This window comes from Vulpes lagopus, chromosome 5 (assembly GCF_018345385.1).
Source record: "Vulpes lagopus strain Blue_001 chromosome 5, ASM1834538v1, whole genome shotgun sequence".
Classification (NCBI taxonomy): Eukaryota; Metazoa; Chordata; class Mammalia; order Carnivora; family Canidae; genus Vulpes; species Vulpes lagopus.
Window position 1 is genome coordinate 86145499 of NC_054828.1, and position 14308 is coordinate 86159806.

Below are 14308 nucleotides of genomic sequence, written 5' to 3' on the forward strand. Positions count from 1 at the left end.
AAGAAGGGAGTTGTGTGTATTAGCAAATATGCTGCTGAAGTGATGGGCCACATGGACAAAATAAGAGGCAACTGATGCTCTGGAAGAAATCAGGAGGATCAGGGGCTCCTGTGTAGTTGAAGACCAGATACAGCTGAGTGAGAACATGAGAGAGCTACAAGATTTGGACATTTTCTACAATTTCCTTCTAACATACTTTTTATTACTGCTTCCAATCCATTTGTTCTGTTTCTTCTTTTAAAATAATTATTTTTGTATTTGTTGTAATCACCTTCATATTTTAAATTCTCTTAACTCATTTTCCTTTACAGCCAGGGATTGTTCCCCGTCACACTCAAAATTAATTTTTAAGCCAGCAAGTCTATTTACTGGATCTAACACATTTTATTTTAGCCATTTTACTTTCCATTTCTTTGCATTTTCTTTTTACTTCAGCCCGTATTTATTTAAAAGGAATGTTATCTTCCTGTGTCCCAAACAATATTTAATTCCAGAATATAAGGTGGGAAAAAGAAAGGTTGCAAGGGACAGAAAAACAGGGCCATGCCCTCTTTCAACCCTAGCAAGATCACAAGACACATGGTAAACACTAGACCATTCAATGAGTTACCATATTCAGTGGGCCCAACTCAGGGTCATGCTGGCCAAAATGGAAAACCTCCAGGTACGTCCTGTGCCAAGCAGAGCTCCAAAGTCCAGAAGCCTGTATCTCTCCCCTGAGATATGTTCTTGCAACAGCTGATTTGTAAGTGTCCGTGGAGGCCTTGGAACCTCTAGGCCCTCCCTGCCACCACCCACTTCATTTGGGGGATGTCTCACTATAGACTTAAGAGGATCATCATTCAATTGCTTGTGAAACATGATTCTAGGGTTTCAAACATCTCTTTTCCAGCCTAGTGCCCTTGCTCCCCACTACACCTTCAAGAAAGAGCAAAGCTGAGATTCCTCTGATGTGCGGTGCAGGGAAGGAGGTCCCAGGGACCAGACTTTCTTAGGGAGGTGAGAAGCTGACCACTGACCTGGTTCTTTGCTGACTCAGGAAGGGAGAACCCTAGCCTTGAGGCCTGTGCAGACTATATGCTGCATCTTGTCACCTCTGAGAAGTCCTCCTTTCTAAAATCAGGTTGCATGTCATCTAAGATCCTTCCTCAAAGAGAAGCCATGAGCTTCCATTATCCTCAACCATGGCCTAGATTTGCCATTGTAAGAAGAAAGGTCAGGTTTTACATCTGAACTCTGAGGCCACCACACATCAACCCTGACTAGAGAACCAGAAAGTAAAATCAGTCCTCTGATTAGAGGAATTCTAATCAGAACCTCAGCCCCTTCCTTTTTATACAACATCCTGAGACAACAGGCAAAACAAAACATAGTGAAAACAAACTATCAAAAAAATTGTAAAACTCACTCAAGGAGCAGAAAATTGGTTTGGTCATTGAAACCATTGAGCATTTTCATGTATTTTTTTTATTTTCAGCTTGGTTGAGGTATACTTTCAAGTATTTTTAAATGGCTCCTCTTACATGAATAGTATCTACTCTCAAGAAAGGATCTTGAGGAGACAGAAAGCCAACTTGTTAAGAGTATAACTTTGAATTAAGGACAGGACAAATATCAGGCTCTCTCAGACTCACACACTTTGTGTCCTTGTGTCTCGTAGGAGGTTATCACACATGTTGCACAGCCCCACAAGCACAGATCCCACACACACATACACGGGTGGGACTGAGAACACTGCACAGAAACAGCAGGCAGGGATACTCCATGAGCCTCTCTCACATGGAGTCAAATGTATAATGACAAGTAGACAATAGCCCTAGGCTACTTCATTCATTCACTTGAGCCCAAAGGAAACCAAACATTTTTAGCAAGATAAAGCTTTTAGTGTTCCACCCCACCAACACCGCCTGCCAAATTAGAGAATGCCAAGTTTAGCTTTCAAACCAGAAGGTCTTTCATCTCACAATTCAGCACAACAGAGTCCCTCTGCTACGACTACGTAGCCTTTCTCTCCTAAGAATAAGGCCACTGATGGCCACCCAGGAGATAGCCTCAGCCCTCAGCCCTGGCCCAGCCAAGACTGGAAACTACCTGAGACAAAGGAATAGGCCGCTAGGATGTTGCTGAGCAAAGCCATGTCCACACACTCGGCAATCACCAGCTCCGTGCTATGGCAGAAGGGCAGCCTCGATGTGGCATCCAGAGGAAGCCTCCTGGAAATGCTTCAGCTGGATCAAGGTGGCACCTCCCTCTCTTCTCTTCTGTTTGGGAACACAAAGTGAGTGATGAGAACACATTCTACTTTCCTGAGGCCATGTTCCAGGTAGACTGAACTCAACAACAAAGATCCAGTCTCCTAAATGCCAGCCAGCCTTCCCAGACAGGGGTCTGGATTCTTGTCCCCTTTGTTCTAGTGAGTTTCTTGGCTTTCAAGGAAGCAGCAACTCCTTACATTTCTGCTTTTCCTAGACTTTCTCCTTTCTCTTCCCCATCTCCTCCCCAGTTCCCTTTTAACACTTTCCCCTCACCTTCCCTGGAACTTTTTATTGCATTCTGTCTGGCTCGCCTTGGAGGCACAGCCCATCATCACTTTAGTCACTCACTGTAACTCCAAACGGCAGCCCACTCCTTACCTAGCTCTGCTTTTTCCTTCACTGACGGTCCTGGTGTACTTTGATCATTGCCTCACTGCACAGGTCATCAAATGTGTGTCTTTGGCAAGGGGTCAGAGCTGGCTATCCCAAAACTGCCAAAGTGGTTCCAGTTCTAAAATGCGCACAAGAATTGGGAATTTGAGCCCACTCTCTGTCCCCAGTTCCAAGACTCCACCTGTGACCATGATGGGCCAACCACACATGCACACACACAACTGCCACAGCCTGCCCACCAGCATAACTGTCCCACAAGGGTTCAGAGTAGGGGCTTGGGATCTCAGTATTAAGTGGCTTAGCCTCCGACCAATGGAGCACATCCTCTCCCTATATGCTGCTGCTGCTGTGGCTCAGACCTGGCATTATCATTACCAAGTTCAGTCAGTGAAGCTCTTGCTGAGATGAAAGGAGAAAAAAGTGGCAAAGACCCTGACAACTCCTATGCAATGCTGCTTAAGTTGAGGGCGGGAACTGAGTCACCATGGCTGAAAAGATGTCAGGTTGGGGAAAGCTAAAGAAGCAAAAGACTCCAGTCCTTGGAGAAGAAACAGGTTCCCAGGTGGGTCATAGTCTCAGTAACATGTACCACACAAGAGGGTCTGGGGAGCTGCAATTCTGCAGGTGGAGGGAATGGGTCATAACAGAGAAGACAACTCACTTTCTGGTGGATCCAACAGGGTCAGGGAAAACCAAAGCAAGGGAAAAAAAAGCCCAATCCACAGGTAAGAGAGAAATGACTGCAAGGTCCTTGGAGCAACCAGAGGCCCGAGAGTAGCAGGATGAGGAGCTGGAGCCTCAGGGGATCTGAGAAGGGGCCGGCTACTGCTGAGGGACTCTGCATCTCTGAGCCAGAGCCCTCGGCCTTCTTCAATAGCCATTTGAGTTCTTAAAAGGTCACAACCATATGACACAGGTGAAGAGTTGGAACCACCACTCTGAGCTCAGAGACTGTTCTACAGATGTGAGGACTTCAGGACCCAGGAAGAGAGTGAAGTCACTGGAAAATGTCTGAAGGTGTAGTGGCGCAAAGCTACTTCAGATCCATTCCCTCCTGTCTATCCCCACTAATTCTACCATGGCACAAGTCTCACCATTTCATTTCTGAGAGTTTCTGAAGTAGTTTCTTCCTAATCCTTCTGCTAAAACCTTCTTTTGGCTCAGTCTAGCATACAATCTCACCAACAGGGTCATCTTTATAAAGTACAAATCTAATCACTTCACTCCACAGCCCAACCCTTTAACTAATCCCCATTCAACTTCTTAGCACAATACACAACCACTTCCACAATATCTGACCCTTACCTTCGTAATTCACCTCCTACTTGAGTCTACACCCATACACATATACACAGAACTGTAGCCATGCCTAATGTCCAACATTACCAGCTTATTTTTAGTTCCCCAAACATACCAGGTCCTTTTATCTTTTCATGTATTTGATCACACTTTTCCTTTTGCCTAAAATGCCTCCTCCTCCCCTTATCTGTCTAGCAAATGTTTCCTTTAAAGGAGAATTCTTAAGTCCTACAGCAAACTCAAAATCCCAGTGACTTTTTTTTTTTTCAGAAATAGAAAAATCCATACTAAGAGTTCATATGGAATCTCAAGGAATTTCAAATACCCAAAAGAATCTTGAAAAAAGAACTAAATTGGAAGTCTCAGACTTTCTGATTTCAAAATTTATTACAAAAATACAATAAGCAAAACAGTGTGGTACGGGCATAGAGACAGTATATGGACAGTAGAATAGAACAGAGAGCTGAGAAATAAACCCTTACCCCTTGTCAAATGATTTTCAACAAGGATGCCAAGACCATTCAATGAGGAAAGAACAGTCTTTTCAACAAATGGTGCTGAGAAAACTGAGAATCCACATGCAAAAGAATGAAGTTGAACCCTTACCTTCTATCATATTAAAATTTTAACTTGAAATAGGTCAGAGACCAAACTGTAACAGCTAAAATTATAAAACTCTTAGAAGAAAACACAGGAAAAAGGCTTTATGACATTGGATTTGAAAATGATTTCTTAGATATGACACCAAAAACACCAGCAACAAAAGTTAAAATAGATAAATTGGACGATATCAAAACTTAAAACTTCCATGCATCAAAGGACTCAGCAAAGTGAAAAGGCAACCCATAAAATGGAAGAAAATATTTGCAAATCATATATCTGATTGGGGGTTAATATCCAGATTATATAAAGAGCTCCTAGAAACTCAATAACAAAAAAACAACCTGTTTAAAAAAACAGGCAACAGACCTGAACAGACATTACTCCAAAGAGGATACACAAATGATCAATAAGCTCATGAAAAGATGCTCAACATTACTAATCACTAAGGAATTGCAAATCAAAATCACAAATGAGATACCACCTCCTACCCATTAGGATAGCTAGCATTAAAAAAAAAATGAAGGAAGGAAAGTAGGCAGGGAGAGAGACAGAGACAAGGAAGGAAGAAAAGAAAAGAAAAAGAATGACAAGTGTTGGAGAGGATTTACAGAAATTGGAACCCTTGTATTGTGGGAGAGTAAAATGATGGAGACAGTATGGAAATAGGGTGGCAGTTCCTCAAAATGAAAAAATGAAAACTAGAATCACCATAAGATCAAGCAATTCTTTGGGTATATATTCAAAAGAATTGAAAGCAAGGACTCAAACAGATATTTGTACACCAATTATTATAAGCATTATTCACAGTAGGCTGAAGGTAGAAGCAATTGAAATATTATCCACAGATGAATGGATAAACAAAATTTTTTAAAATAATAAATTAATTTTTTATTGGTGTTCAATTTGCCAACATACAGAATAACACCCAGTGCTCATCCTGTCAAGTGCCCCCCTCAGTGCCCGTCACCCATTCACCTTCACCCCCCTCCCTCCTCCCCTTCCACCACCCCTAGTTCGTTTCCCAGAGTTAGGAGTCTTTATGTTCTGTCTCCCTTTCTGATATTTCCCACACATTTCTTCTCCCTTCCCTTATATTCCCTTTCACTATTATTTATATTCCCCAAATGAATGAAACCATATAATGTTTGTCCTTCTCCGATTGACTGATTTCACTCAGCATAATACCCTCCAGTTCCATCCACGTTGAAGCAAATGGTGGGTATTTGTCATTTCTAATGGCTGAGTAATATTCCATTGTATACATAGACCACATCTTCTTTATCCATTCATCTTTTGATGGACACCGAGGCTCCCAAAGATACAGATGCAATGAAACGCCGGGACACCTGCACCCCGATGTTTCTAGCAGCAATGTCCACAATAGCCAAACTGTGGAAGGAGCCTCGATAAACAAAATTTGGTGTTTATACACACACACACACACACACACACACACACACACAAATAGAGTATTACTCATAGCCTTAAAAGGAAGGAATTTGTGATACATGCTACAACATTGATGAACCTTGAGGACATTATAAGTGAAATAATCCAGTCACAAAAGAACTGTAATGAACTGGAATACTCTAGGATATCACATGTATGAAATACCTAGAGTAGTCTTTTTCATAGAGACAGAAAGTAGAGTGAGAGTTGTCAGGGGCTGGGGGAAGGGAGGAATTAGAAGTTATTGTTTAGTGGGTACAGGGTACAAAGTTTCAATTTTGCAAGATTGAAAAGTATTCTGGAAATGGATGGTTGCACAACAATGTAAATGCGCTTAATGCCACTGAACTAGAAGTTTAAAATAGTTAAGCTGATAAATGTGTGTTATGTGTATTTTGGCATAATTTTAAAATAATAAAAAAAATGTTATTGAGGTTCAGGAGTGAATTCTGAAAGTTGCTCCAATTAGAGGATCTGGCAATCAAGTTTTGGTTTTAAGCTAACAGGAATGGTAGCAGAATTATTTTATACTGAAAATTGAAGTCAATAAAATTATAATTTATTTCACACTATTAATATAGCTTAATTTTTTTCTTTTTTTTTTAAAGATCTTATTTATTTGTTCATGAGAGACACAGAGAGAGAGGCAGAGACACAGGCAGAGGGAGAAGCAGGCTCCATCCCGGGAGTCCGATGTGGGACTCGATCCCGGGTCTCCAGCATCACGCCCTGGGCTGAAGGCGGCGCTAAACTGCTGAGCCACCAGGGCTGCCCAATATAGCTTAATTTTAAGTAAAGGATGTTATTTCACTTATTAAAAAACCAGATAGTAAATAATTGTAATTCATATTTAGAGATAAGAGGAAAAGCATATATCACATCAGTAGATGCAAAATTGTGTTTGTGTAATATTCAATAAAAATTCATGATTGGGGGGGAAAAAAGAAAGGTCCACTTCAGTGAAGCTCCAATCAGACCCTTTTGTTTGGTTATCAAAATATCCAGATATTTTTCTAATATTGCACCTATGATTTTGTAATTGGAATGATCAGTTCACAGGTTTTCTCCTAGATTGAAAAGGCATCTGATGTATCTCTTGTCACCTAAAAATCTAGCATGGTGCCTGATGAAAGGAGATTCTCAGTAAATGCTGACTGGCTGAAAAACAGAGTGTTCTGTGTAATATTCTAGGCATAAGTCTCTGAGGGTGTTTCCAAACAGGTCTGAAGGTGAGCTACCTAGAAAACCAGAGGGTACCAGGGCTGACTGGCTCTGAGTGGGGTTCCAGGCAGGACACTTTGTCAGGACTATGAAAGGTTCACATACAAGAGGGAAGCTTTACTGTAGCAAAGAAATTCTTCCCGCAGGTCTCCTTACACCCCAGGCACTAATGGGGAGGGTTGCAGGAGCTAGAGGCAAGAGGGATAAAAAAAGACAGGCCAAGGGTTAGGAAAGACAACCTCTGAATGGCCCATCCAAAAGAGCAACCGGGAAGATCCTCCACGGTCCACATGGCACAAGTCAACCTAGAGCAGAGGTCAGTGCATCTTTATCTTTACCGTAAGGGGGCAGAGAGTAACTATTTCAAGCTTCAGGGACCATGTGGTCTGTTTCAACTACTCAACTTTGTCACTGTGGTACAAAAGCTACCAGAGACAATATGTAAATGAACAAGCGTGGCTGCGTTCCATCAGAACTCTATTGGCAAAAATAGGTGGTGGACCCAATTTGCTGCATACTTTGACAAGGAAAATCTATTTTTGTCTTCCGATCTACATTTATGACCTAAGTCAGGTAAATACGCCTGGTTTACTTCTTTAACATTTTTTATGCAGACAGTCTGTTAATGCACTGTGGTTTCAGATGTGCAATAATTTGTACAATGGTTTATTCCCAAGTATGCCTTAAGCAGAACAAATGTTTTTTTCTATATAGTTCCTTGCCTTAATAAATATGTAATATAAATTTAAGCAAACTTCTATTTTGTATATTTGTAAACTACAAAGTAAAAAATGAACATTTTGTGGAGTTTGTATTTTGCATACTCAAGGTGAGAATTAAGTTTTAAATAAACCTATAATATTTTATCTGAAAAAAAAAAAAAAAGACATAAACAAAACTTGGGTGTTTCCTAAAGATATTTGCTATTAGAAGTTGTCTTTGTTACATTTATTAAGGATTTGCATCATGATATTCCCAAAGAAGCCTCAAGTGCAGGAGTGTGCACCCTGCTGTCTAGGACTTGGTGTCTCATAGGATGAATGCACTAATACTTGTTTTCACCTTTGCTTTCAAAAGTACAAAAGAGAAGTAAAAGGGAAAGAGAAATAAAACTTGTAAGGGAAAAAAAAAAATGTGCTCTCTTTTGTGCTCTCTTCCTTTTTTTTTTTTTTTTTTTTTTTTTTTTTTTTTTTTCAGGAGAGTGGGCAGCACATGCTTTATTGTCCAGCCATCTGGACAGATGGACTTCGGTGCAGGGCATTGAGCTCAGGAGGTAGCTTGCCTGGCCTGGTGCTGCTGGGCAAACCTCTGCATTCGTTCCTCAAGCTCTGGCCGAAAATGGCGGATCAGGCCCTGCACAGGCCAGGCGGCTCCATCGCCCAGGGCACAAATGGTATGGCCCTCTATCTGTTTGCTGATCTCCCAAAGGGAGTCGATCTCGGCTGGCCGGGCATCCCCCCTCACAAAGCGGGCCATCACCTTGTTCATCCAGTCCACACCCTCGCGGCATGGAGTACACTGGCCACAGCTCTCATGCTTGTAGAACTCAATAAGGCGGGCAATGGCTTTCACAATATCTGTCGAGCGATCCATGACAATCACAGCAGCTGTGCCCAGGCCTGTCTGTGCTTGTACCAGCGCATCAAAATCCATCAGCACTGTCTCACACACCGACTTGGGGATCAGTGGTGTGGATGAGCCGCCGGGGATCACAGCAAGGAGATTGTCCCAGCCACCTGTGACACCCCCAGCATGTTTTTCAATCATGGGCCATAGTTTGCAGACCTCTGGTCTAAAGTCTTCCTACTTAATGGAGGTCCAAGGACCAACAGCAGTGACATATCATGCGGGAGCTTGTTGGATCCATATAATCTCGGACAGCACCCAAGATCTTTGGAATCAAATTCCCATTTTATAAAATGCCCAGCAGAGTTTGCAAAGTGCTCTACCTAACCTCTGAGATCCCCTTCATCCTGAGCACTAAGACTCTACAACAGCACAAGCCCAGGAGGCACTTAGTGCCTTCTGCGTAAATCTGACCCAGGGTACAAGGCAAGCCCTCGCTGGCCCTGCACACAGGCAGTTCTCTGGGCAGTTACAGCACACCTTAGAGAGGACACCAAGACAGAGGGCACAACTCGGCCGAGGAGATTCTGCTCAGGACAGCTGCCAATGAGACATGGACTGTAGAAGCTAGAGAAGTGATGAATCCCAGAGCCGAACTCTAAATCCAAACCCTTCTCCCTGACTCTCCCTCAACAGGGATGGAACACCCCAGGTAGCTCCCAACACCTCCCACTGGTGATTTGCCCTATCCTTAAAACTTTCCTGCATCTCCTATTGTGGTGGTGAATTTTATGAGTCAATCTGACAAGCCATGGGGTGCCCAGATGAAACATCATTTGTAAGTGTCTCCAGACCAGGTTAGCACTCGAATCCATGGACTCACAAAAGTAGACCACTCTCCCCAATGTGGGTTGGCATCATCCAGTCTGTTCAGGGCCTAACAGAATGAAAGGTGGAGGGAGGAGGCATTTGCCCCCCTTTTTCCTGTCTTACTGCTTGAGGTGAGACATCTCATTTCATCTTATCCAGCCTCAGTTTGGACCTTCACTACTGGCTCCCCTGATTCTCAGGCCTTCAGACTCGAACTGAATGATACTACAGGCGCTCCTGGGTCTCTAGCTTGCAGTTGAAAGATCCTGAGACTTCTCAGCCTCCATAATCACATATATATCTCCTACTGGTTCTGTTTCTCTGGAGAACCCTGATCAATACACCTACCAATATAATATAAAAATAAGCAGCATGAAGCATTCTTCCACCCCCAAGTACAATTTTGTGCTCTCTTCCTCAAGGAAGTCCCTTACCACTGGTTAGCTCCTAGAATCGGTGACTCTTAACTTCGGGCAGTTTGCCCCCATAGGGGACATCTGGCTGTGTAGAAACATTTTTGGTTGTTGCAATTGCAGTGAGGGATGATACTGGCATCTAGTGGGTAGGAGGGAAGGCTATGCTAAACAGCCTATGGTGCACAGAACAGTCCCTCACAATAAAGAACTATCTGACCCCAAAAGTGAATATATCAAGGCTGAGAGAGACCCTATTCTAAAACAAACATAACCAGAAGTGAATGGGTTCCAGAACACCTCACTTTAATGAAGCCCTCAAGAGAACACATCAACCAATAGCAGTTTTATTAATTCATAACTGGAGAGTCAGCTGGCATAAGAGCTGAGTCGGGTCCCCTTCTAGACAAGTGGATCCTGAGGATTATCTTGGTAAGGACAAAATTACAACTACAGAGCTGCATATTTTCAAATCCAGGGCTTTCTCCTGATGATAACCCATTGCATTAACTGTATTCTAGGGGAAATTATGTTTAGAGGACACTCTAGGGCCAGTCAACCAGCATCACAGTACACTCTCTTTGAACATATCTCACCAATTCTTATAAATCTTACTGACAGCTTTCTCTCATCCCTGACTCAAAGCTCTTTAAATTAATTACCAACAAACTACAATACAGTTGAAAAAACACAGCTGCTGGGATGCCTGGGTGGCTCAGTGGTTGAGCGTCTGCCTTTGGCTCAGGACATGATCCTGAAGTTCAGGGATCGAGTCCTGCATCGGGCTGCCCACAGGGAGTCTGCTTCTCCTCCCTCTTCCTATGTCTCTGCCTCTGTCTCCGTGTCTCTCATGAATGAATAAATAAAATCTTAAAAAGAAAAAAGAACATAGCTGCTGTCCATCACTTACGTCTCATAATTTTGTCTCCCTAAACACATGCTGGTTTCTTGATGTAGAAGACAGCCTGTCTATGAGCACTGTCTCTTAGACTGAATGGCTAATTATATGCATTGCATGCTATTTTCACTGGCTTCCATTTTATTTTTTTTAAAGATTTTATTTACTTATTCATGAGAGACATAGAGAGAGGGGCAGGCACAGGCAGAGGGAGAAGCAGGCTCCCCACAGGGAGCTCAATGTGGGGCTTGATCCCAGAACCCCGGGATCATGACCTGAGCCAAAGGCAGATGCTCAACCACTGAGCCAGCCAGGTGCCCCACTGGCTTCCATTTTAGAGGTAACCTCATTCCCAGGGCTGCGGAATCATATTCTCTGGAACCTTGATTCCACTCATTTATATTGAGTATAATCACTGAATATATAAAATGAAATGTGCCAAGGGATGATAGATTTCATCTTATACTTCAGTAGCAGCGGTGACTAAGCCATCATGTGTAAGCCACTGGGCAGATGACTCTCTCATTACCTAGTGTGCAGGGTGGTAAAAACTCATTATCCCCTTAGCTACCTGGGGAGAGACGTGCTGTCAGGGACAGAGGATTATCTGGCAAAAATAGTTCATCCCTGGTGATGTTGGTGCCAAGCAGTAGAGGTTCTGAAACTTGGTTGGCCTCAGTTGGATTCTCAGGCTCTGAAAGAAAAGAGAAATGGCACCAAAAAAACATCAGAAAGCCATCACATACTCAAGACATCACACCATGCCATCACATCATCACGTCATGCCTTAGACATCACGTCATGAACCTAGCAGAAAAACCCTGGTGATGTTTTCCTGGACCTCTGAAAAGATGGAAGAGCGTCTCCTGAGAGGTTAAAACTCACTGCCAGAGTTTAATATGGAATTGGAGCCAGACGGCCAGAGAAACCAAACTCCCAAGTTCATAGCAGAAAGGGAAGCAAGGGGTAAAAGATCAGAGATGCATGCTTCCTCTTCCCTCTTGCAGCCAAAGCCCACAGAACAGCTAGAGTGGGATGTGCCCACATGGCCCCATCATCAGTGAAGTTCTCTGGAACAGGAAGGGAGGAAATTTGGTTCCCAGATAGCAGTGCCCAGATGGGCCATGAAATGAGTCTCATGCAGCACTGTGTAGGCACAAAAAACCTGGAAGTGCTGATATGTGGATTCCTACAGCCAGAAGTCTTAAGGCCTCGAGCTATGTTCAACCCAGCTAGGGAGGCCAGCAGGGGCCTCTGAAAGACTAGATCCCACACAGCCTCTTTATGTTGTGAGCTTCACTGAAAAGCGTGTAGAAGGAATGAAATTTGTCCTAGAGCTCCCGAAGCACTAAAGAAGTCCCCCTGTTCTACACAGACATGTGTGTGCATGTGTTGGCATCACTTCCTGCCGACTTCTGCAGCATCTGACTTCTGCTCGTTTATTTACGTCTTATAGATACTTATCCTAGCCACCTCAGCCTCCCATAGAATTTGTGGTACCTTCTATGTCCATTTTCCTGGAGAAGAAATTAAAGGAAGAAGGAAAAGGAAACTGGAAGCACAAGATTGACAGATCTTTAGAGACTCAGGCACCAAAGTGTGGAAATAGATCTTTGAGACCCACTCACCCCCACCCCAAACGCTAGTGAAAAACACACATGAACTGACCCCAGTGTGGCCACATGGCATCTGAGATGCAAAGGTTTGAGTGGAAAAAGAGCTCCCATACCTCAGGATAGGAAGAGGATACACATGGTCCCAGAGAAATCACCGAGTAGAAAGAAATTTGCTTTTCTCTACAGGACTAATAAACACCAGTGGGTGACATACCTAACATGCTAACATGCCAGCCACTTGGCATAGTTTGCTCCACCAAACTTCCCCTCCAACCTACTGTAGCAAGCCATTTTCAGGGACACATCCTGGACCTTACTGTCACCTGGAAAGGCGCCACTTCTAAAATCTGGGCTGCGAGTTCCTTAGGGGCAAGGATTATGTCTTCCTTCTGCAACTTGTTTCCAGGGCCTCCCACAGTTAAGAGTACAGAGCCAATGTTGAGTGACCGTGGGTGGCTCACTCACACTCAGAAATCTCACTCTCCAACCAGAATCTTCTCTCTTCTACTTCTCTCACCCCTGGAATCAAAGTAACTTCTCTGAGACCTCAGACTTCTTATAAAGAAAATCTTTGGGACCTAGGACCAGGCAAAGAAATCTTAGCCTTAAATCCAAAATCACATTCCAAAACAGAAAATTGATAATTTGGACATCATGAAAATGAAAAACATGTCTTCTGTGTTAAGAGGATGAAAAGAAAAACTATAGTGTGGGGAGAGAGGATATATTTGCAAATCATTTATCTGCCCAATGGAATAGTATCTAGAATATATAAAGAACCTTCAAAAATAGTGACAACACCAAATGTGGACAAGGATGTGGAAAAAATGGATCACTTATACATTGATCATGGGAATGTAAAATGAAACAGACTCTATGGAAAACAATTTGGCAGTTTCTTAAAAAACTGGGTATGAAATTATCATGTAACCCAGCAACTGCGTTGCTCCTGGGCACTGATCTCAAGAGACATGAAGACTTAGTTTCACACAAAACCCACGTAGAGCTTTATATTTACAGCTTTATTTGTAATAGCCCCAAATTGGAAATAATCCAAGTTTCCTTCAGTGGGTGAATGTTTAAACAAACTGTGGTACATCCATGACCAGGAATACTACTCAAAACAACAACAACAAAAAAAGACAGACTTTAACTCATGCAACAACCTGGATGAATCTTTAAAAAAAAAATATACTGAGTGAAAAAACTCAATCTTGAGAAACCTGGGTGGCTCAGTGATTGAGCATCTGCGTTTGACTCAGGTTGTGATCCCGGGGTCCTGGGATTGAGTCCTGCATCAGACTCCCCGTGGGGAGCCTGCTTCTCCCTCGGCCTGTGTCTCTGCCTCTCTCTCTGTGTCTGTCATGAATAAATAAATAAAGTCTTAAAAAAAAAAACCTCAATCAGAAGGTTGCGTATTTTTTTTAATTTTTATTTATTTATTATAGAGAGAGAGAGAGAGGCAGAACACAGGCAGAGGGAGAAGCAGGCTCCATGCACCGGGAGCCCGACGTGGGATTCGATCCCGGGTCTCCAGGATCGCGCCCTGGGCCAAAGGCAGGCGCCAAACCGCTGCGCCACCCAGGGATCCCAGAAGGTTGCGTATTATATGATTTCATTTGTGCAAAATTCTTGAAATGTCAAATTATAGAAATGGGAACAAATTGGTGGTTTCAGGGGTTAAGGAGGGGGTGGTGTCAGAAGGGAAGTGAGTGCAGCTATAAA

General features: G+C 43.0%; 1 protein-coding gene across 1 annotated transcript in view; it reads right to left on the reverse strand.

The window, feature by feature from the left end:
* EVA1A (eva-1 homolog A, regulator of programmed cell death) overlaps window positions 1–14308 on the reverse strand; it is a 49950-nt gene that overhangs the window by 14348 nt on the left and 21294 nt on the right. Inside the window, exon 3 of the mRNA XM_041756981.1 lies at window positions 11539–11661. Coding sequence (XP_041612915.1) covers window positions 11539–11661 — 123 coding nt within the window. The remainder of the gene's footprint in view (window positions 1–11538; window positions 11662–14308) is intronic.